The 24,861-nt window shown below is 40.9% G+C and overlaps 2 protein-coding genes across 2 annotated transcripts; both read left to right on the top strand.

Annotated features, from left to right (window-relative positions):
* Nucleotides 1–488: 488 nt before the first annotated feature.
* Nucleotides 489–9,602, top strand: LOC134640626 (extracellular calcium-sensing receptor-like). The gene is made up of 10 exons (XM_065471910.1): nt 489–582; nt 5,751–5,916; nt 6,180–6,474; nt 6,628–6,714; nt 6,898–7,167; nt 7,366–7,572; nt 7,655–7,930; nt 8,176–8,403; nt 8,485–8,608; nt 8,692–9,602. Exons 1-10 carry the CDS (start codon nt 489–491, stop codon nt 9,600–9,602), a joined length of 2,658 nt encoding a protein of 885 aa, XP_065327982.1.
* Nucleotides 9,603–16,724: 7,122 nt separating this feature from the next.
* On the top strand, nt 16,725–20,743 carry LOC134640627 (extracellular calcium-sensing receptor-like). The gene is made up of 9 exons (XM_063492535.1): nt 16,725–16,885; nt 17,121–17,415; nt 17,567–17,653; nt 17,859–18,128; nt 18,348–18,554; nt 18,638–18,913; nt 19,279–19,506; nt 19,602–19,725; nt 19,812–20,743. Exons 1-9 carry the CDS (start codon nt 16,776–16,778, stop codon nt 20,741–20,743), a joined length of 2,529 nt encoding a protein of 842 aa, XP_063348605.1. The 5' UTR covers nt 16,725–16,775.
* Nucleotides 20,744–24,861: the final 4,118 nt, after the last annotated feature.

The raw sequence follows: 24,861 nt of genomic DNA on the forward strand, positions 1-24,861 counted from the left end.
CAGGTGGCCAGAAGGGGACAGAGGGGGGGGGAATGCCTCCCCTGCACCCTGGTGACACACCCGCACCCCAAGGCCCTACCTGTGTGTGTGGGTGTGGTGGAGCGGGAAGAGGGAGGCAGCCGGGGATGGGGAGGAAAAGAAGGGAGGGGCAAGATGCCCCTCCCTAGGGCCAGCTCCCCCGCTGACCCCAGTAGGCACCCCCGTCCTCTGGTACCCACCAAGGCAAGGGAGCCCAGGCCCATCCAGACTGGGGCCTATGGCAGCAGCACCGCCAAGTCCCACAGGACCTGGGGAAGCCCACCCTACCCCACCGCAGAGGAAACTGTACCCACCCCAACATTCAATCATCTCCCAGACTACACAAGACAACAGACACCCAGGTTAGGTTTATTCTCCACCTCTCCTATGTCTCTCCCCCACCTGCAGAGTGGACTCCTGCAAGGATGGAACAACCTCCCTGCCAGTTGAAGAGCCCCCCAGTTAGGCCGATGCACCAGAGGCCCCCTGCGCCAGGGCTGAGCCCCTGTGCGCCCACCAGCCCACAACCTCGGCGACACACCGACGAGGACCGAAGCCCCCAAGGCCCAGCCAGAGCCCCATCACGGAGACGAAGCACCCCCGAACCCCAAGCCACCCCGCCTGCCCCGGATCCACTCAGGGGCAGCCAGGCTACCAGGCCAGTAACCTACGTCCGCCAGTACAGACCATCCCCCAGCCCCGCTGCACGCAGCCACGAGGAGAACACCCTCTAAGAGCGACCAGAGCCACTAACCAGGTTATGACCACAACCCCCCGGGTTGAGCCCTCCAGGGATAACGTCTCTAGGGGTTCTCCAGGCGCCCTAAGCCCGTCCCAACCTCCACATTCAATTCAATTCAATTCAATTCAATTTTATTTATATAGCGCCAAATCACAACAAAAGTCGCCTCAAGGCGCTTTATATTGTACAGTAGATAGCACAATATTAAATACAGAGAAAAACCCAACAATCATATCATATGACCCCCTATGAGCAAGCACTTTGGCGACAGTGGGAAGGAAAAACTCCCTTTTAACAGGAAGAAACCTCCGGCAGAACCAGGCTCAGGGAGGGGCGGCCATCTGCTGCGACCGGTTGGGGTGAAAGAAGGAAAACAGGATAAAGACATGCTGTGGAAGAGAGACAGAGATCAATAACAGATATGATTCGATGCAGAGAGGTCTATTAACACATAGTGAGTGAGAAGGTGACTGGAAAGGAAAAACTCGATGCATCATGGGAATCCCCGGCAGCCTACGTCTATTGCAGCATAACTAAGGGAGGATTCAGGGTCACCTGGTCCAGCCCTAACTATATGCTTGTCACGGTTCTGGGTCCGTCGGACCCAGTATTTTGAGTTTATGATGTTTTGGTTTACTTTTGCATCATGGATTATTCTTTATGTTTCTCTGGTACTGTGTTTCAGTTATCTTGGTGTTTTGGTGATGGTGATGATGATTATTGTTATTAGAGTTCCATGTTTCTGTTTATTTATATTTAGGATTTGTGTTCTCATGTTTGTGTGAGTTCAGGTTCCATGTGTCATTCTGTCTGTCTCTCAGTGTCAAGTCTGCGTGCTTGTTTGGTAATTCATGTTTCCTGTTTTATTGTGAAAGTCTTTGTCTTATGTTAGTGTGTGTGAAGCTTGGTTCCCCAGTCTCGTCAGCCCTGATCTCTCCCAGCTGTGTCTCCCTTCTGTTGCCCATTCCCTCATTACTACCCTGTGTATTTAAGCCCTGTGTTTTCCTCAACCCAGCGTCGCGTCGTACCATCAGTTTATGCCTGTGTGTTTTGGTTCTCCATGTTCAGTGTTCACTTCATGTTTTGTTTTCGTGCCAGCAATAAAGCTGAGGTTTTAAGTTACAATTCAGTGTCAGAGTCCTGCGTTTGGATCCTCCTCTCCGCCTGCCCACACACAGAGCCCTGACAATGCTTTAGCAAAAAGGAAAGTTTTAAGCCTAATCTTGAAAGTAGAGATAGTGTCTGTCTCCCGAATCCAAACTGGAAGCTGGTTCCACAGAAGAGGGGCCTGAAAACTGAAGGCTCTCCCTCCCATTCTACTTTTAAATACCCTAGGGACAACAAGTAGGCCTGCAGAGCGAGAGCGAAGTGCTCTAATGGGGTGATATGGTACTACAAGGTCATTAAGATAAGATGGGGCCTGATTATTTAAGACCTTGTAAGTGAGGAGCAGGATTTTGAATTCAATTCTGGATTTAACAGGAAGCCAGTGAAGGGAAGCCAAAACAGGAGAAATATGCTCTCTCTTCCTAGTCCCTGTCAGTACTCTTGCTGCAGCATTTTGGATTAGCTGAAGACTTTTCAGCGAGTTTTTAGGACATCCTGATAATAAAGAATTACAGTAGTCCAGCCTGGAAGTAATGAAGGCATGAACTAGTGTTTCAGCATCACTCTGAGACAGGATATTTCTAATTTTAGAGATGTTGCGCAAATGGAAGAAAGCAGTCTTACATATTTGTTTAATATGTGCCTTGAACATGTCCTGGTCAAAAATGACTCCAAGGTTCCTCACAGCATTACTGGAGGCCAAGGTAATGCCATCCAGAGTAAGAATCTGGTTAGATACCATATTTCTAAGATTTTCAGGGCCGAGTACAATAACCTCAGTTTTATCTGAATTAAGAAGCAGAAAGTTAGCGGCCATCCAGGTCTTTATGTCTTTAAGACATTCCTGCAGTTTAACTAATTGGTGTGTGTTACCTGGCTTCTGTCAGGGTTCCTGGGTCGGTGACCCAGTGCTTTCAGTTCTGTCACGTTTTGTTTCTGTTGCCACATCAATGTCTTCACTTCCTGTTTTGTTCCCATGTCAGCTTGTATCATTAGTCAGATTATGTTCAGCCCTGTACTCACCCGTTTCCAATCATTGTCATCATTCCACCTGTGTATTTAAGCTCCTCTGTTTCACCACTTCTCTGTCGTGTCAGTGATGTTCCTGTGATGTTCGTGTGATGTTGTCCTTCCCGTGTGTTCGCTCAGTTCAGTCAGCCATCCAGTTGTCCAGCCAGTCAGTGCCCGTTCACCCTCTGTTCATCCGCTTCTTATAATAAACGTTCACCAGTCCTCACCTGCCTGCGAGTCCTGCGTTGGGGTTCTTTCTTCCACGCCTCCACACACGACACTCCTGACAGCTTCATGGATAGATAGAGCTGCGTATCATCTGCATAGCAGTGAAAATTTATGCTATGTCTTCTAATGATGCTGCCTAGGGGAAGCATGTATAATGTAAATAGAATTGGTCCTAGCACTGAACCCTGAGGAACACCATAATAGACCTTAGTGTGTGAAGAGGACTCTTCATTTACTTGAACAAATTGGAGTCTATTAGATAGATATGATACAAACCACTGCAGCGCAGTACCTGTAATACCTACAGCATGTTCCAATCGCTCTAATAGCTAACCACAATAGCTAAGGCGGGACCAAACCACGACCCCCCACCCCCGCTAGGTGATGGAGCCGATCAAAGGAGCCCAGAGGGATTGATCTAATGTGGTGGCAGAGGTTGTATCAAGACTAATGTGATCTATTAGATGGTTTTTTTATGATTAGGATTAAGATTATTTTTATTTTTCCAGTTCATGAGGACCGTTTTCTTGGCAATGCATAGGGCAGTAAAAACCATGTGGACTGTATTAGTTTCTATAGTGACATCATCCAGTTTTCCCAACAAGCATACTAAAGGGGAGGCTGGAATGTTACATTTCAGACACTTTGATAAGTCTTCACATATCTCACGCCAAAACTTCTGCACTGGTGGACAGAACCAAAGAGCGTGGATGTAATTGTCTGGTGTATTGCCTTGACAGTGTGAGCAGTTGTTGGAAGATGTAAAGCCCATCTTGAACATCCGATGACCAGTATAGTGCACTCTATGTAGTATTTTGTATTGTATTTATTGCAGACTGGGATTTTTAATCAATTTAAAGGTTTTTAAGCACACCTGAGACCAGAAGTTTTGGTCTAAGCTTACTGATAAATCTGCTTCCCACTTTGCAATAGGAAGGGATATTGATTCATCTATTTTAGAAAGTGTTCTGTATATTTTAGATAATAATTTGGGGGATTTAAGAGTAAGAAAGTGTACCGCACTTGGTGGTGTTTGTAATTCAGCTTGACTGAGGTAAAATTTCTTTTTTACTATGGATTTAGTTTGTTGATATTCTAAAAATCTTTTCTTGTTGATCCCATATTGTGTAACTAGTCTGTCAAATGGAATAAATTCTGTTCCCTCTAATATATGTTCTAAGTATTTAATTCCTTTACAACTCCATTCTGGAAAATTAATCATATTATTGTTTTGTAATATGTCAGGGTTATTCCAGATAGGTGTACGTTTGCATGGGATTAATGAAGACTCCGTTATTTTTAGAAACTCCCACCATGCTGTCAGAGAAGAGCTGATGTTGATGCTTTTAAAGCATTCATGTCTTTTGATGTTTGAGCTGATAAATGGTAGGTCTGAAATCTCTAGATCATTGCATAGTGCCTGTTCAACATCTAGCCAAGGTTCATCTGAGAAGGTATGTTTTAACCATTCTGAAATGAACTGAAGCCTGTTGGCTAAGAAGTATTGTTGAAAATTAGGCAGATCTAATCCTCCTCTATCCTTGGTTCTTTGTAGCGTTTTTAAGCTGAAAGCATCCTCTTGCTCTCTGTCCGAAAATGTCTTTCAGTCTATCTGTACCCATGTGCTCAGTATAATGAAAACGCCACTGATCTCTGGTCAATATCCTGCTTATTTTAATAATGCTGTCATCTAACCACTTACATAAAGATAAAACTTAAGTTGTTGTTTGTGCTGCTGACAGATTTGTGCCTAAGGTAATGGAAACTCTTGGTCTCCTTGTCACATTTCCTAAATCTCAAAGCAGGGTCAAATGGCTGTAGGTCAAAAGAGGTTGAATACTAAAGAACAAAGAGCTTTTGCAACAGTGGCCGCTACTCTGGAGCTGTACCTTTCTAAGACTGAGATCTCTGAACTTGGCAGTCTCTTTCAAAACCAGCTAATAACCCCCTTTTTAGACTTACTGTGAAAGATCCACAACATAGCCGAATGCGTTTTCATGCTTTTCAGCATACTTTTATTAACTCTCAGCTGTCTTGCTACATACACACAGCTGCAGCTTTTCAACTTGCATCTGAACACTCCACCAACAACAGCAACCCTGCAGGATTTAGTTCAGCCTTTAACGTGTGTCCGCCTCCCCTGCAACAGCACTGCAGACCATGCCCTGGCACACTTGCATTTGGTTAACTTTTGTTTTTATGTTCTAAAATTAGTTGTGAAGTATTTGTGATGTTTATCTTGAAAGGTGCGCTTAAATAACATTTTACTTGCTTAGGTACCATGTTAGAACAACCACAAGACTATTGATTCTTGATTGAAAAATATAACATTTGAAATTAACAAAAAAACACAAAAGTACTGAGTTCTTGTTGATAACTAATTAACTTGCAGTGTTATCGAGGTCTACCTGGATACAAACATAATCTCAAATGACATGTACTTTAGGTCCCGCCACTGCTCCTTATTTTTCCCTTATGGGTGGTATGCAAGATTAATCAACACAGCATGTCAATAAAAGGGAATGGCAAAACAATAAAACCTAATGACTAGACTCAGAAAGTCAGAAAGCTGTCATGTGGTCATTATTACAAACCAACTTGCTCTTATTCATTTTGCTGTATTCCTATTTTTCTTCTGCTGTAGCCTCTTCTCTGTTTCCCTCCTCCTGTCAGTTACAGAGACAATTTCATCTAAATGGCATGCACAAGAGTGGAGATGTCATTCTGGGTGGATTGTTTCAAGTCCACTTTTTTTCAAGTGTTCCTGACCTGTCTTTTACCTCACAGCCACAACAGCCTACTTGCCATGGGTAAGTATGTTAGGCGGGAAAAAAACAACAAATAAAGAAACTGTGGGGGATCAGTGCCATATATATGTATGTATGTATTCATACCATAAAAAAGCGTGTATCTTGACGAAGCATCTTCTTTGTTTTTTTTCTCATTTTAAAAAATCCCTTTAATTGTTGTTAGTTGTTGTTACTTTGTAGCAGTTTTTTGTAACACAAGTTCTGTTGTATTCTTAATGCATGTATTCTGCCGTATGTTTCAATAATAATCTTTCTTTTGTTAGATTTTATGAACTAGGATTTAGGCATGCACAAACCATGGCCTTTGCTATTGATGAAATCAACAGAAGCTCCAGCCTGCTACCTAATGTCACTCTGGGATACACTCTTTATGATAACTGCATCAACCTTGGAATTGGATTCCGTGCTGCATTGTCATTAGCCAGTGGTCAAGAGGAGCATTTTATATTAGATGATACATGTGTTGGAAATACTCCAGTCTTAGGAATTGTTGGTGATTCTCCCTCTGCACACTCTATTGCTATCTCTAGCATTTTAGGTTTGTACAGATTACCTATGGTAAGTCATCTGGTTAATCATTCCATTGTTTTCTTGGATTATTTTGATTTAATTTAAAATTTAATCAAAACCGACTCAGTCAAAATGACAAAATTAAAATAGGCAGTCAAGTCTTTCAATGTTTTTCCAATATACATTCTGTATCCTTCACAGGTGAGTTATTTTTCAACATGTTCCTGCCTGAGTGACCGTCAAAAGTATCCGGCCTTCTTTAGGACGATCCCAAGTGATGCATTCCAGGTGAAAATGTTTTAGTAAAATTTCGATTAAAATTTGGATATTGTGATTTTCCACAGTCACTCTTAATATTGTGTGGCATAAGAAAAGATAATCGTGTGGTGTGGTCCCAAATCCGATGAGCACCTAATCCACTGAAAGAGGATTTTTATCTTTACACTGATGTTTTAATCTCTATTCACTTAGGTACGTGCTATGATTCAGATTCTAAAACATTTTGGCTGGACTTGGGCAGGTCTGCTCATCACTGATGATGATTATGGACTCCATGCAGCAAGATCCTTACAATCTGAGCTCAGTCTTTCTGGTGAAGGATGCCTGGCTTATTTTGAGGTTTTGCCCTGGGACAAAGACACAGATGAACTCAGGAGGATTGTGAATGTGATGAAAAAATCCACAGCTCGAGTTGTCATTGTCTTTGCACATGAGAGTGTCATGATAAACCTTATGGAAGAGGTTTGAAATCAAAATTTGGTTATTGTTGGGTTTGAAGATACTTTATAAAACGTGTGTTTGTGTGAATGGGTAAAGAAAATTTGTCTTCTGTAATTATTTTGCAAAATCAGCAACTACTTGAATGGCATGATAATGTTCCTAAAGTTTTTTTTTTTTTTTTAATATCACTTTAAACATTTGGTTTATTACAATGCGCAGGTAGTGAGGCAAAATCTAACTGGCCTACAGTGGATGGCCAGTGAAGCCTGGACAGCAGCTGCTGTGCTCCAAACACCTCACCTTATGCCATACCTGGGTGGTACACTAGGTATTGCCATTCGTCATGGGGAAATACCAGGGCTCAGGGAATTCCTGTTAAAAATACGTCCCAATCTACATTACAACAATAGCTATGGAAATAGCATGGTGAGATTTTAACCATTTTCTAATGCATGTGCAAGAATTAGATATTATTATAATTTATATTAACAAAATCTAACTATTTCAGGTGAATCAGTTTTGGGAATTCATATTTCAGTGCAGATTTTCACAAGTTTCGGCAGGCTGGGTGGAGCAAGGAGGTCAACTATGCACTGGACAGGAAGATCTAGAGAATGTAGACACTGAGTTCTTGGACATTTCCAGCCTCCGGCCTGAGTACAATGTGTACAAAGCTGTGTATGCCCTTGCACATTCCCTTGATGACATGCTGCGTTGCAAGCCAGGAAGAGGGCCTTTCACTGGAGACAGCTGTGCCACTCTGCAGTCACTGGAGCCTTGGCAGGTGTGATATCACTTTGCCCTCCATCTATGAATAAATGGTTTCCTTGTAATTGCTTTCAGGGTGAAATTCAGTGTTTAATGAATTTATATCAAAAAGATCATTGACTTGTGTACTTACATAACGTTATTAGTGACTTACTTTGCAAATTTCTATATTGTATGTGTAATATTTTATTTCATTACTGAATACAGAGTACCACTCTTTGCAAAAAATAAGTTAATTCTAATATATCCCTTTTTTAACAGCTTGTTTATTACTTGGAAAGGGTGAACTTTTCCACTTCATTTGGTGATCAAGTGTCATTTGATGAAAATGGTGATGTGGTGCCAATTTATGATGTGATGAACTGGTTGTGGCTCCCTGATGGAAGCACTAAAGTTCAGAATGTGGGTGAGATTAAGGGGTCAACTTTCAGAGGTGAAGAACTCATACTTGATGAAGACAAAATCTTCTGGAACTTTGAATCCAAAAAGGTTATATATGTTTTTTCAGACTTTTTGTCACATTTACAGTAAATATTATTTTGGCAGTCAATATTTAATTTTGTCCAATAGCCACCACGATCAGTATGTAGTGAGAGCTGTCCTTCTGGTACCCACATGGTGAGAAGGAAGGGGGAGCCCAAATGCTGTTTTGACTGCATCCCTTGTTCTGAGGGAAAAGTCACTAATAAAAGCAGTAGGTGTTTATCTTTCAACATGCCATATTTAATTTTCTTTCAGTGAAATAAAGTATGCATTTCACCATCTTCTTCTTTTTAGACTCATTTGAGTGTACCAGTTGTCCAAAGGATTTTTGGTCAAACCCCGAACGTGACCACTGCATTCCCAAGAAGACAGAATTCCTCTCCTACCATGACCCTTTGGGTATTTGTTTGGCAGCAACTTCGCTTCTGGGAACATTTATATGTGCTGTTGTTATAGGGATCTTTTTCTACCATCGCAGAACACCTATAATACGTGCCAACAATTCAGAACTTAGTTTCCAGCTATTGCTGTCACTCAAGTTGTGTTTCCTGTGTTCACTGCTGTTCATCGGACGACCCAGGATGTGGACATGCCAACTAAGACATGCAGCATTTGGGATCAGCTTTGTGCTGTGTGTCTCATGCATCCTGGTAAAAACCATGGTTGTTCTGGCTGTGTTCAAAGCCTCCAAGCCAGGAGGGGGAGCCAGTCTGAAGTGGTTTGGTGTTACGCAGCAGAGAGGAACAGTCCTGTTCCTTACATCTATTCAGGCAGCCATCTGCACTGCCTGGCTTGTCTCTTCCTCTCCATTTCCACATAAAAACAGCCAGTATCACAATGATAAGATCATTTTTGAGTGTGCAGTTGGGTCAACTGTTTGTTTTGCAGTGTTATTGGGTTATATTGGGGTGCTAGCTTTCCTCAGTTTTCTAATTGCATTCCTAGTGAGGAATCTCCCTGATAGTTTTAATGAGGCCAAGCTCATCACATTCAGCATGCTGATCTTCTGTGCTGTGTGGGTGGCCTTTGTTCCTGTTTATATCAGCTCAACTGGAAATCGTGCAGATGCAGTGGAGGTATTTGCCATCCTGGCCTCAAGTTTTGGACTCTTATTTACACTGTTTGGGCCCAAGTGTTACTTAATCCTTTTGAGACCAGAGATGAACACTAAAAAAGCAATAATGTGTCGTGGAAAAGAATCATAATATTTTTTCCATATATAGCAGAAAAGTACATGCAGAAAACTAAATAAAATATATAATAGAAGTAACCAAATATACTGATCCTTAAAAAAATTATTTACATTTGCATCATGGAAATGAGAACATAGAAAAACAGTCAGGAGAACATAATAAAACCTTCTTTTTCATGATCACGTTAAAAATTTTAAAAAGGCACTTATATTTTCAAATGCTAATATAGATTATGTGACTTATAATTGTTAAATTTCCCTTATACATAATTCATAAATAAAATGTTTTGTGTAAATAAACAAACCTTTAACTATAGATTCTTCCACGACTCATGGTATATTTATGTATAATTAGCATATCTGGAGCTATGGAGTTATTATGTATCAGGAACTGATGACTACTAATAAAAATATTGGTCAGTTTTTTATAATGATTGGACATTAAATCACTAAGGATATGAGTTTCAAAGTATCAAAATTATAAAAAAAAAAATGTGTAACTAGAAAAGCAAGAATCCACATTTTTAATATATATTAATTCTATGCAAGACATAATATATATATATATAATGGCGCATTTGTCAGTGCCAGAAAGTGATTGTCTGCCATGAAGAAATCTCAGTACACTCCACAATTCACTGATCACGTAAACTCAGTTGATAAACATGTCAAGTTCACTAGAGAGGATATGAAAAATGACATTTTCAAAGAATGCAAAATTTCCATTAGTAACAGGGGACACTGGAAGTCGAAACAAACACATATGGATCAGTATTCAAAGTTTTACTCTCAACATCCACTGGAGCACACACAGTCTACAGTCTGTAGCTACAGTGCTATGGCGTTATTTTTGTGCCACTATTCTGAGCGCAAGTAAAAACATTTTGAGCTCACGTAAAAAAATTTTGCCGGCATCTCCGAAAACGTTAGAGCACTTTTGCAAATATGATGATGATGATGCAAATGTGATGTCTTGATAAATCGAGCAGATATTTGAAGTTTACACAGCACCATTCTCGCATGAAAATATCTTAAAAGTTTATTTTGTGACTCAGAAAGAGTAATATTTCAAACTCCGCCACTCTGTGTTCCTCCGCCACTGCCTCGTTTGAGTTTTAGACTAAATGGATTCTGGAATATTGCATTTCGTCATTTCGAGCTGATTGGAGACCAAAACAGCCAATCAGATTTTTTTGCATCCAAGTCTGTGATTGGCTGGTTTTGAGGCACAAATACAATGGTGTACAGAAAGAGTTGAATGCGCATGGGCAGAAATGTTGAGCGCGCAAGCAACACATTGCGAGCAAGCGCAAATACAAAAACTGAGCGAGAGGGGCTGCTATTGTGTGTGTGTATGGATAATAGCAAACACTGAAATACATTTTTTGCACGCAGCAATGAATTTTGTTCACTCAAATTTAACTTTTCTAAGCTCAAAATAAATTTCTCCTCAAAATGCAACACTTGCACCTGCAAAATTTTTTTACGTGCGCTCAAAAAGTTTTTATGTGCACTCAGAATAGTGGCACAAAAATAATGCCACACAGTGCTACAGACGCACAGACACAGTGTGCAGGTAAGAAGAGTTAAAAAAAAAAAAAAAACGAGACACATTTTCTGAAAACACAACATCTCTGTGGCTTTCAAACCACAACACAGGCTTCAGCAATAATTGGTCCACCCCAACGATTGTGTTCCTGGATACAAACAGAGTAATATAGTGTATCTCTAAGTGCATCTTAGAAGAACTCAGATTACATATTCTACCCCTCAATTTACATGCCAGATTTTTCAGCTTCCTCTCACAGTCCAAAGACATGCATGGGACAGAAGTGGCAGGACTAATCAAATATTTGCGGGCCAGGACAGACAGCTGATGTTGGGTCCCTGCTCGACTGGACCACCACTTCACCAGGCAGTCTTTCTCGCTGATGGTGGATTCTGCTCTTTACAAACTCAGGGCCTTGTTACACATGGCTTCCTCATCTGAATCAGAGTCTGAAGACAATGAAGAGAAGAGGAAGAACTTTGTCTTTGCTGGCTCCTTTGTGCTGGCATTTTTACACTGTTCCTGCAGCAGGGCCTCAAGGCTGGTCCAAACCTCTTCTCACTCTCCCCTTGCAAAGTACTTTAAATCCTTAAAGTGTGGGTCAAGCACAGTAGCTATCTTGAGCCACTGGTTGTTTGAGTGTAGCTACATGTTGGATAGGTCCTCTGAACATGAGACATATGTCTCACCTCCAAGAAGCTCAGTCACAAACCTGTAGTAGACAGTTCAAGAAAGTAATTATTACAAACTGTCAAATCTAGAACTTTTTGAAGAAACTGTAACAATAAGTTAAAAGAGTAGTTTTATTTACCTGCATGGCTCAAGGACAGTTGCCAGCTTGTGGAGTTTCACAAGCTCTGATGGCTGATGACTAGTTTGTGAGCAGCAAAAACAGCCTCTTGATTCTTTAGTAGACGCAAAACCATATCCAGCATTGAATTCCACCATGTGGAAACATCCTGTATGAGTGGCTCTTTCTGTTGCCCCAGTCTTGTTTGCTCCTTGTGTAGTTAATCCATAGTAGCAGGGCTGTCTGTGATGAAAGAAATTTGCTTACTTTTCAGTGTCATAAAGCTGTTGAATTTTACTTGAAATAGTCTTTGGAAAGTTGGATCACCTGATGCTAATTGTAGGACATTTTTTAACCCCCTATCTTCTACCAGTGATAGTGGTCTACAGTCCAGAGCAATCAATTTTGCAAGAGAATTTGTAAGTTTGTCCGACTTTGACTTACTAATTTTGGTCCTTAAGCCAGTCATTTCATCAAGTTTGGGATGCCAACACCTTTTGTTGGTACTTGGTTGTTGGTGGTAGAGCTAAAAGCTCCCACAGTTTCTGCGCTCGCTGCAACATGTTTTGCATTAAGATGGCACCATAAGGTTGAAGTGCTTTGGTGGTATGCAAACTCCTTTTTTCACAGTTTGCACAAAACCACACTTTTATCGAGGCTTCGCTCAGGTAGTCTTTTGAAATGAAAATTGCCTCTGATAAGTCCTAGTAATGCGCTTTCTTCTGATTCTTTGTAGCTCTGATGTGTAAATCAGTGTAATCGGTATACCAGGAAATCGTGCATTAACAAAAGTTCGCCTTTGCTTGGAATCCAAAGTGAGATTAAATGCGTTTTTTTAATGCGTTATTTTTTTCTAATTAATAAATGCAATTAATGAGTTAAAGTCCCATCCCTAGTTTTTAGTAGAGATGGACCGATCCGATATTACGTATCGGTATCGGTCCGATACTGACCTAAATTACTGGATCGGATATCGGCGAGAAATAAAAAATGTAATCCGATCCATTAAATATCAAAAAAGCACCTCACAAAACTTGCGACATGGCGTAACTCGGCTCATAACCGTAGCACGTCGGAGCAGTGTGCATCACGTGATAGAGCGGCTGTGTTTATTTGTAGCCTCCTAGCAAACCAGCATTTCATCTCCGAGGAAGTTATCCCAGAGAGAAGTAAAGCAAGTGTGTAAGTTCATCTCTGAATGTTGGTAAAGCGTTCCCACGTTAAGCTTAACAACCGATATATTTAGCGACTGTCTCTCTCTCTCACTCCCTCTCCTGCCGCTACTTCGTGAAACTGCTTAATGATTAGCTGATCGGCTTTTCTGTCGCGAGTCCGTCTCTTCTTTGTTTTTGGCCCACTTTGCACCAGAAAGAGGAAACCAGCGGCTGAACAACAGCAGCACGTTTAACCTTGATAAGCTGTTGTTAGAATTTATTTAATATTACTTTCTACACCAGGATCCTTTTCTACGTAGCTGACGGCTGGTAACTGTGCAGTGGCGGATCTAGCAAAGTTTAGCCAGGGGGGCCGATAGGGCATTAACAGGGAAAAGGGGGCACAAAGACATACTTATCTTTCTTATTCTCATTTAAAATGTCTAGCTTTTAATAAATAATTATCTGAATCTTACACCCAAAGTTTTAATCTGATGTAAAATGTATAGAAGTCCATTACTGTATATACTAACTGTTAAGTCTAATATACCCTAGTATGCTATAGTACTTTTTCCTTTGGGAAGATACCATCTGTGCAGTTTGCAATTCTGTTGAAGAAAGATATTGAATCTATTTAATTATTCTTGAAAAATAATTTAATTCTGTGCATTTTTTTCACACTGCATCAAATAAAAGTTGATTACTTCGATTAAGCATCATGAGGTGGAGGGTGGGGGGTGGTTCCCTATTTTTTTTTTGCTGGGAGTTTGCAACCCTATTTGTTAGTTTGCTTAATATTTCTGCTAAGTACTCTTTAAAATACCAGAATAGGGAGGATAGAGTAGGTTTAAGTTTATTAGATTGATCAGTGTTTCTGAACTATGAAATATTTTGGGTGCAGTGTATTTTTTACATACAGGTATAACAGAATAGCTTTAGTGTTGTTGTTTATTTAAACTTGAGTATAAACTTATACAAAATGCAGCAATATATTAAAAAACAGTTTTATTGATTAAAAAACACACTATATCAGATTCATATCGGTATCGGCAGATATCCAAATTTATGATATCGGTATCGGTATCGGACATAAAAAAGTGGTATCGTGCCATCTCTAGTTTTTAGTGGGTTTTTTTTAAAGACACCACTGAGTCCACAGATCTCAAGCTCAAAGGCAGAGAGTTCCAGAGTGTGGGGGCCACTGTTACTAAAACTCTGTCACTTATCAGCCTCGTATGATGGACAACCAGCAAGCTGTGATCACATGGCCTCAGGGACCTGCTGGGGATGTATGGATGTAAAAGATCTCTGACGTATGTTGGTGCTTGTCCATGCGGAGCTCCAAATGTCAAAGTCATAATCTTAAAGTGGACTTTGAATTTTATGGGGAGCCAGTGCAGCTGGATCAGCAGGAGTATGACATGCGAGTAATTGGAAGACTTGGTCAGAAGCCTTGCAACAGCGTTCTGAACAACCTCCTGGTTTGGTTGATTAATAGGCTGGTGTGAAAAATTGCTACTACACCGACCCTCGGCCTGTGCTTTGAGAATTCTGATTTAAACTAACATAATCATCCTGCTGTAACCAGGTTTCTGTAAGGCAGAGTAAATCAATTTGTTGATCAATTATTAACTCATGTACTAACAGAGACTTGGAAGTGAGAGACCTAATGTTTAATAATCCACATTTCACTTTTTTACTCTTTGGTACAGGTTTGGATAGTGAATTGTTCTTTCTTTGTGATTTTTTTTAAGTCATAGTAGTTAGTTAAAGTTGTTTTTTGCTGGTTTTAAGTTTGTTTATTGTCCGTTTGGGAACTGACACAGTCTCTGAGGTTTTGGGGGGATAACAGGAGGAGAGAAGCTGCAACTCTGCTTCCTGGTCCTAACTCTGGATAGACATGTCCTTCTCTCCCCATCTCCAGTTGCCTCCCTCCTCCCACCTCATCTCTGGTACCAGTGCCCACTTCTCAATTTTAAATACATGTAGACGTTGAGGGCTCTTGGAAGGGGCCGTGCTGACACCAGCTGCTATCTGGCAGAGGGTCATTTGTACCGTGCCCTTCGTCAAATTTTAAATGCACTTTAGAAGAGCACACAGCAACACCACATATGAGCGGGCAGAATGAGTTATGGGGTCTTCACACCCCCGTTCTCTGTTTGCCATCTGGGGCTGGGGGCCCTTACTTAAATGTAAAAAAGAAAATAAAATAAAAAATAAAGAAATAATAAAGAAACTATGACAATCAAGTGGACCAGTATGGCAAAAGCTGTAATTATCCACTTAGGAAAGTAAATCTGTTGGGCATTTTTCTTTGCCATCAGACAGTAATTCTGATTCCTACAGTGCAGGACAAGACAGGCCAAAAAAAGAATAAATGACAGTATTCACTGTTTAAAGTGTTCTTATCAAAGAGTTGAGCATTTGTGAAGGAAAAGTTAGTTACATATTTATCTCCTGATCTTTATTTTTTATTGTTTTTATTTTTCTTTCAACAATTCAGTTAGAAATGCCACAGCTGTCTATTATTCAAACCTTGTTACAAAGATTAAGGGTAATCTTAAGGTCTTACTTGACAGCATTACTGATATTGTTACCCCTGTGCTACGTGCTGTCCCAGTGTGTTAAAATGAACATTAAGATATTCTTGTTTCTTTATAAGCAGAAAAAAAATCAGTGATTAAAAATGTTTTTCCTTTAGCATCTTTGTTGGCTGTTCCTGCTCCAGTTTGACATGTTATATTAATTTTTTTTATCTGTTTCTTAAACTGAGCTGGTTAAATTAGTTGACTCAGTGAAAGCATCCTTCTGCTCGCTTGATGTTTTACACATCTCTGTCCAAAAATGTCTTTCAGTCTATATGTGCTCATGTGCTGACTATAATTAAAACATAACTGATCTCTGGTCAAGGTTCTACTTATTTTAAGGCTGTCATCCAACCACTCACATAAAGAAATAACTGAAGTTTGTTTTGTGCTGGTAATGGAAGATCTTGGTCTCCTTGCCGCATTTGCTAAATCTTAAGGCAGGGTCTGCTGGCTAGACATCATAAGAAGCTGAAAACTAAACGACAAAGAGCTTTTAAAACCTCTAGACTCTGGGCTGCCCCTGTCTAAGATGAAGATCTCTGAATTTGGTGGTCTCTTTTTTTAGACTTGCATTTGGTTAACTTTTCTTTTCATGTTTTGGAATTAATTGTGAAGCATTTTGTGAGGTTTATTTTGAAAGGTGCTATTAAATAACATTTTATTTACTTACTTGCCACATTGGATCAAACACAAGACTATTAATTCTTCCTTTATATTGACTAAAAAATATAAAATTTAAATTAACAACACAAAAACACACAAAAGAGCTTAGTTCCTGTTGATAACTAATTAACTTGCAGTGTTATCGAGGTCTACCTGGATACAAACGTAATCTCAAATGACATGTACTTTAGGTCCCGCCACTGCTCCTTATTTTTCCCTTATGGGTGGTATGCAAGATTAGTCAACACAGCATGTCAATAAAAGGGAATGGCAAAACAATAAAACCTAACGACTAGACTCAGAAAGTCAGAAAGCTGTCATGTGGTCATTATTACAAACCAACTTGCTCTTATTCATTTTGCTGTATTCCTATTTTTTTTCTGCTATAGCCTCTTCTCTGTTTCCCTCCTGTCAGTTACAGAGACAATTTCATCTAAATGGCATGCACAAGAGTGGAGATGTCATTCTGGGTGGATTGTTTCAAGTCCACTTTTTTTCAAGCGTTGCTGACCTGTCTTTTACCTCACAGCCACAACAGCCTACTTGCCATGGGTAAGTATGTCAGGGAAAAAAGTGAAAACCTAATAAAGAAACTGTGGGGGAATCATTATTGATATGCATCTTATGTCTAGTACTCTCTGCATTAATACATTTGAAACAATGCATGTGTCTTGAATGAAATATCTTTGTATTGTTTTTTTGTCATTAAAAATCCCTTTAATTGTGGTTTATAACAGTATTTGTGTAACATGTTTTCCAAGTATTCTGTTGTATTTTTCTTTGTTAGTTTTTATGAACTAGGATTTAGGCAGGCACAAACCATGGCCTTTGCTATTGATGAAATCAACAGAAACTCCAACCTGCTGCCAAATGTCACTCTGGGATACACTCTTTATGATAACTGTGTCACACTTGGAATTGGATTCCGTGCAGCATTGTCATTAGCCAGTGGTCAAGAGGAAAAAATTATATTAGATAATAGATGTACTGGAAATCTTCCAATCATAGGGATTGTGGGTGATTCTTCCTCTACACATTCTATTGCCATTTCCAACGTCTTAGGTTTGTACAGAGTGCCAATGGTAAGTGGTCTTCTTAATCTTGTAATAGATACCTTGTATTATTTTGATTTCATTGCAAATATAAAGCCACTTAACAATAGAGCTAACATGATAAAAAATAATAAAGGAGTACAGACTTTGGATATTTATACATAATGTGTATTTTTCACAGGTGAGTTATTTTGCCACTTGTTCCTGCCTAACTGACCGTCAAAAGTATCCATCCTTCTTTAGAACAATACCAAGTGATGCTTTCCAGGTCAGGAGCACAATTTCACATTTGTCACTAAATTATTAATGCAACAACAGAAGTATTTTCAGGAATAAATTACCTGTTTTTTAACAGAATGTATAATGATGTAAAATATTTTTTTCTACCTGTGTGCTGTGGAAGTAGATCTGCAAATACTGGTATGAAAGATTTTTTTGTCTTTGCGCTCACCCTTTAATTTGTATTTACATAGGTACGTGCTATGATTCAGATTCTTAAACACTTTGACTGGACTTGGGCAGGTCTTCTTGTCAGTGATGATGATTACGGACTTCATGCAGCCAGATCTTTGCAATCTGATCTCAGTCTGTCGGGTGAAGGATGCCTGGCTTACTTCGAGATTTTGCCCTGGGACAAAGACATGGATGAACTCAGGAGGATTGTTGATGTGATGAAAAAGTCCTCAGCTCGAGTTGTCATTGTCTTTGCACATCATAGTCGCATAGTAAACCTTATGGAAGAGGTTTGGGTTTAAAACAATTTAATTATTACTAGTTGCAAGAATATAAATCATTAGATTGTGTAAAACATGTTTTATATGTCTGTGTGAATGTGTAGTAAAAACTAGTCATGTAGAATTAATTTGTATCATGTGCATCTACCACATCTACTGTAATATTATGTCACCAGTAGTTTTGAGCTACAATATCACATTACAGATTTTGTATAATACAATGCACAGGTAGTGAGGCAAAATGTAACTGGCCTACAGTGGATGGCCAGTGAAGCCTGGACAGAAGCTACTGTGCTCCAAACACCTCAGTTCATGCCATACCTGGGTGGAACACTGGGCATTGCAATTCGTCGAGGAGAAATACCAGTGCTCAGGGAATTCCTCTTACAAATACGTCCTGACCTACATCACAATAACAGCTATGGAAATAGCATGGTGAGAGCTGAACTCTTTCTTATCGTATGTCCAAGATGTTTATATTTTTATTATTTGTAAAAACCATTTTCAATAAATTTCAGGTGAATCAGTTTTGGGAATTCACATTTCAGTGCAGATTTGCACCAGCTCCAACAGGCTGGGTAGAAGGTGGAGGTGCATTATGCACTGGAGAGGAAAATCTGGACAATGTGGACACTGAGTTTTTGGATATTTCCAACCTCCGGCCAGAATACAATGTGTACAAAGCTGTATATGCTTTTGCATATTCCCTTGATGACATGTTACGGTGCAAGCCAGGAAGAGGACCTTTCCGTGGCCACAGCTGTGCCACTTTGCAAACATTGGAACCGTGGCAGGTTTGATGTCAAATTGCACTCCATTAAATGAGAAATTCTTTTGCCCTATAATTACTTTCAGAACAGAATATACACCATAGAGTAAATACGAAAGACAAAACATGAAAAAGTTTGAAAGAGCTAAAAAGATGTTTTCATCCTTCTGAACTGGAGTAATGGTTAATATATTTAGATCTGAGAGATCATAAACCAGTATGCATATACAGCAATATTAGTGATGTGCTAGCTTTGATTTTGAGTTAGAGTGTAATAATTTTATATATTTATATGAAACAGATTTAATGTTATATTTGATTATTCAATACCAGGTGCCACTGTTTGCACTATGAAAAGTAATTTATTTATTATAAATCCCTTTTGAACAGCTTATTTATTATTTGGAAATGGTCAATTTTACCACTCCATTTGGTGATCAAGTGTCATTTGATGAGAATGGTGATGTGGTGCCAATTTATGATGTGATGAACTGGTTGTGGCTCCCTGATGGAAGCATTAAAGTTCAAACTGTGGGTGAGGTTAAGAGGTCAGCTTTCAAAGGTGAAGAACTAATAATTGATGAAGACAAAATCTTCTGGAACTTTGAATCCAAAAAGGTTAGATATGGTTTTTAGACTTTTATATTTTGGCACATATATGTATTACAAAATATATGTAATTCTGGCAGGTAATATTTAATTTCATCCTACAGCCACCTCGATCAGTATGTAGTGAGAGCTGTCCCCCTGGTACCCACATGGTGAGAAAGAAGGAGGAACCCAAATGCTGTTTTGACTGCATACCGTGTTCTGAGGGAAAAACCACTAACAAGAGCAGTAAGTTTTTATCTTTCAGCACTGCATATTTAATTTGATTCATATTAAACATAGTATGCATGATACCATATTCCCCCATTTTTTAGATTCCTTGGAGTGCACCAGTTGTCCAGAGGATTTTTGGTCAAACCCCCAGCGTGACCACTGTGTTCCAAAGAAGACAGAGTTCCTCTCCTACCATGAGCCTCTGGGTATTTGCTTGACAGCAACCTCACTGCTGGGAACATTTATATGTGTTATTGTTCTAGGTATCTTTTTCTACCATCGCAGAACACCTATAATACGTGCCAACAATTCAGAACTTAGTTTCCAGCTATTGCTGTCACTCAAGTTGTGTTTCCTGTGTTCACTGCTGTTCATCGGACGACCCAGGATGTGGACATGCCAACTCAGGCATGCAGCATTTGGGATCAGCTTTGTGCTGTGTGTCTCATGCATCCTGGTAAAAACCATGGTTGTTCTGGCTGTGTTCAAAGCCTCCAAGCCAGGAGGTGGAACCAGTCTGAAGTGGTTTGGTGCTATGCAGCAGAGAGGAACAGTTGTGTTTCTTACAGCTATTCAGGCAGCCATCTGTACTACCTGGCTTGTCTCTTCCTCTCCAACTCCACATAAAAACACCCAATACCACAATGATAAGATCATTTTTGAGTGTGCAGTTGGGTCAACTGTTGGTTTCGCAGTGTTATTGGGTTATATTGGGGTGCTAGCTTTCCTCAGTTTTCTCATTGCATTCCTGGTAAGGAATCTCCCTGATAGTTTTAATGAGGCCAAACTCATCACATTCAGCATGCTGATCTTCTGTGCTGTGTGGGTGGCCTTTGTTCCTGTTTATATCAGCTCACCAGGAAATTATGCAGATGCAGTGGAGGTATTTGCCATCCTGGCCTCAAGTTTTGGACTCTTGATCACATTGTTTGGACCCAAGTGTTACATAATCCTTTTGAGACCAGAGTTGAACACAAAGAAAGCTATAATGGCTCGCCGCAATGGAACACAAAAGATTTTCCATACACAGTAGAAAACGTCCAGATATTTTTTTTATTTAAGCTTATACGTATTTTACTAAAAAAAAATACATTGTCTAAATAAACAAAGTAATAAATATGGTGTTATACTGTTATGTTATATTCCAGGATATGCAAGTTCTCCCACTTAAAAAGATGAGAGAGGCCTGTAATGTTCATTATAGGTATAGCTCAACTCCCTCCAGCTTCGGACAACAACAACAAGAACCCCCCACCCCTTCCCGCACACACTAACTCACTTCTTCCTGCATCACAACCAAACATGCATCTTAAAGAAACAACAACAGTGCACAGAGATAGCCAACCTAACACAGTAAAATAACCTGTAACCTTTTTACCAAGGTTAAAGGTGGTAAAAAGGTTAAAGGCCCCCCCAACTTGTTGTTTGGGGGGGGGCTTTGACGGAAAGAACCTGAAGGAGGAGAATGCAGCTCCTGCAAGGGGTCCCTCGGTGCAGGCTCATGGGGGCTTTGAACGCCTACCCTAGAGAAAGAGGTAGGCGTTAAAATCCAGAGGGATTGTCCTCTATAGCAGCGGTGCCCAACCTTTTTTGCACCACAGACCGGTTTAATGTCAGACAATATTTTCATGGACCGGCCTTTAAGGTGTTGCGGATAAATACAACAAAATAAAATTATACGACCAAGACAAAAACTGTTGTATTTTGTAGATATAATATTAGAAGTGTGTGTAATTGTGTAACTTTATTAGCAGTGTCCTCCTGATAAGCGCCAACAACATTGAGAGTAACATTCTTGTCATGGTCCCTGTGCCTGTCCGGCTGGCCCCGCAAGGCTGCGTGTTTATTGTTTTGCTCTCTGTGAAAACAATAACTGACTGTGTAAATAAACCTGTGTTTGAACTGAGAATCCCCATCTGCGCCTGAGTCCCCTTTACCACACGTGACAGAATGATCCAGCCACGAAATGGACTCAGCAGATTCAGCGGCTTCAACCCACACCCTCGCCACACTGGGATGGAGTGTCATGTACAAATGTTTGCTCACATTCGAGGAGAACTTGTGAACCTCACGCAGGCTGTGGCCCAGTGAACACCTCTGGTGGAGAATCCACTGGCTGCCACACCCCTGCAGGAGACACCAGCACCTACCGTAAGTGCCACAGCATCTGCTCCTACACCTGTCCTGTTAGACAGATTTCTCCCTACACCCAGAGCATTTTCTGGGGAGCTCGGTAAATGTGCTGGTTTTCTCACTCAATGTTCTCTGCAGTTCCATCAGTAGCCGCAAGTTTTTTCTAACAATGGTGCTAAGATTGCTTATATTGTACAGTTACTACAGGATCGCGCACTGACATGGACGCAGGCAGAGCCCAGGTGGGCTCTGCGCCCAACGCAATTTTTCCTCAATTTTGTTTTCGTAGCTGTAACTGCAGAAAACCCCATTTCACACATATGTCGGAAATGGCAACAGGGTTTTTAGTGCTGTTGTGGCAATCTGCCACTTTGTTCACTGGGTATTCTGCCATGATTTTTATCCAGAATACCAGCAAAGTTGATGTCTCGAACATACTTTTAAGGCCGACAGATTTCCAACAGTTGATCTTCTTCTTGCAAAGACATGCTGGATTCACCCAGTTTGTTGACAAATGGGTTGTGGACCCATTCCTTGTCAGTTCGTGGGTCTTTTGTGGTTGGGAAGTAGCGCTCGAACCCTTTTAAAAGCCAAGACAGGTGATCGTGCACTTGCTGGGAGAATGAGTGCTCAGGCTGAGTCTCTTCCTGTTCATGTTTGAAACATGCCAATTATGCCTCTGTTTACGCGTCGTCTCCACAAATCCAGTTTGGCTTTAAATTCAGCTACCTTATCTGCCAACTTGAAGACAGTTCTCATTTTCCCCTAAAGGGACAGATTTCATAAGTAAGCGAGGCTGCATAAGTAAGCGAGTTTTGCGAACCACTCCTTGTCACTGAAATGTGCTGCCAGTGGTACTTCTTTTCTGAGAAAAATCTCTGCAGCGGCTCTCGTAATGTACCAGAAGCTCATCCAGGTGGACCAGACACTGTTGCCGTGGGACACCAGACAGCACACTGTCCATAAGCCTCTCGAAGGTGGCAGGGGCGTTGCAAAGACCAAAGCTCAGGACTTTGAACTGCCATAGTCTCCTGTTGGTGCAGAAGGCTGTCTTCGGTCTGGACTCAGGGGACAGTGGCTCCTGCCAGTAGCCACTTAGCAGGTCCAGGGTGAAGAATCAGGAGGATCTGGCTACTAAATCAAGAGACTCGTCAATCCTGGGATCGCTGTGGCAGATGCCGGGCAGTCTGGGGGAGGAATAAGCTGCACTCTCTTCCCTTCAGGGAGTATTAGAAAGTCTTTGCCCAGGTCCAGTACACCACCGATGGCTCGCAAAAAGTCCAGTCCAAGGATGCAGGCGGTCTGCACGCCAGCCACCCAGGCATCATAAGGTACACCAAGGTTTCCCACCTTAAACTGGAACATTCCCCTCCCTCTAATTGGGGCCAGGTCACCAGTCACAGGTCTAAGTCGCACATTACTTGGTTGCGCAGCAGTTCCAGTTGGGACGATATCAGGTCGGACCAGTGTTGCATTGGACCCCGTGTCCAGGAGGGCCATACCGGACACCCCTGCAATCGTCACCGGAACATGGCAAAAGTCACCAGCCTGGGTCCAGCCCACAGCAACGACTGCACTGTGTGGTAATGGAGGTGGTGTTGGGGTGTCGGTCTCCCTGGCCTTTGTACTCCCACCTACATGGGCCCTTGGCCACTTCCCGTGGCGTCCTGCGTTTTTATGTTCGCTGCAGCTTGCTGGGTGCCACCATGTTTGTTTACATCACGTGACGGCGTGCATGCGACGATAACTCTGTCCCGCTGAAACCATGGTCATGGCGCGAAAAGTTTAATCAATAGAAAAGAGTCTATTCAAACCTGGAGAAAATCCAGCCTCAGCTGACAGCCACAGAGCCGTTTCCCTCACTCTATGGGCAGGTGAGCGCAGACGAAGTTCCCTCTCCTGAATCTCTTTCTTAATCTTGTCTGGCAACATACCCCGTCTTGTGTCGATCAGTGTCACCAGCAACAGCTCCAGGTGTCTGGTTTTTTATTTGTTTTCTCTTCACTTCTGACACCAGTGTAACGTTCCCATATGCTCTCAAGCACCAGATGGTTTTGACCTCAGTTTATCAGTTTATTAAATAAGTACAGGCAAACAGGCCGTTAACCCCAGGGAGAGTCTTCTGGTACAACCCACTCCCTCCAGCTCCGGACAACAGCAACAAGAACCCCCCTCCCCTTCCCGCACACACTAACTCACTTCTTCCTGCAGCACAACCAAACATGTATCTTTAACAAAACCACAACAGTGCACAGAGATAGCCAACCTAACACAGTAAAATAACCTTTAACCATCATTACAGTGTGTATACTAATCTGCTAAAACATAAGCTCTGCTGAAACATAAGCTCTGCTCCAATTTCAATGTACAATGCCCAAGTACAGCTACAATAAAGGAATCTTTATCTTTCATGATATAAATTATTAAATAACTAAGGATTTAAGGATTAAGATTTAGGGATTATAAACTAATTGTCAGGTCTGGGGTGGCAGACCAGGTTGAGTGCAGAAAGAGTGGACCCACATGCAGACAATGGAGACGGAACTGGACCGTAAAGCAAGACTTTTATTTTCGATTGCACAAAATACAAAATAAAGAGAGACTAAGATTAAACTAACAAAAACTAAAATGGGAAAACCTAAACACTAAACACTAGGTACACAGAACGTGACATGTGAAACCCGAAACCCGAGGCCTCTGGCTGGGATGAGGCAGGACCCAATGGTTTAGATGTCTCTGGCGGAGACAGAGCAGACAGGGTAGTCCATGGCAGATGGCAGTGGTGGCAGCATGAACTCCGCAGGAGGCTGGCAGAGTTTGCAAAACTACAGACATTCTATACTTAAATAGAAGAATAGAATAGAATAGAATAGAATAGAATAGAATCGAATAGAATAGAATAGAATAGAATAGAATAGAATAGAATAGAATAGCTCTTTATTGTCATTGTTACAGTTTGGCATCTTTCCATTTGTGTGAAGTACACAATAGCATAAGTATTTACACAATAACACAGAC

This window comes from Pelmatolapia mariae, linkage group LG14 (assembly GCF_036321145.2).
Source record: "Pelmatolapia mariae isolate MD_Pm_ZW linkage group LG14, Pm_UMD_F_2, whole genome shotgun sequence".
In the NCBI taxonomy this organism is placed as follows: Eukaryota; Metazoa; Chordata; class Actinopteri; order Cichliformes; family Cichlidae; genus Pelmatolapia; species Pelmatolapia mariae.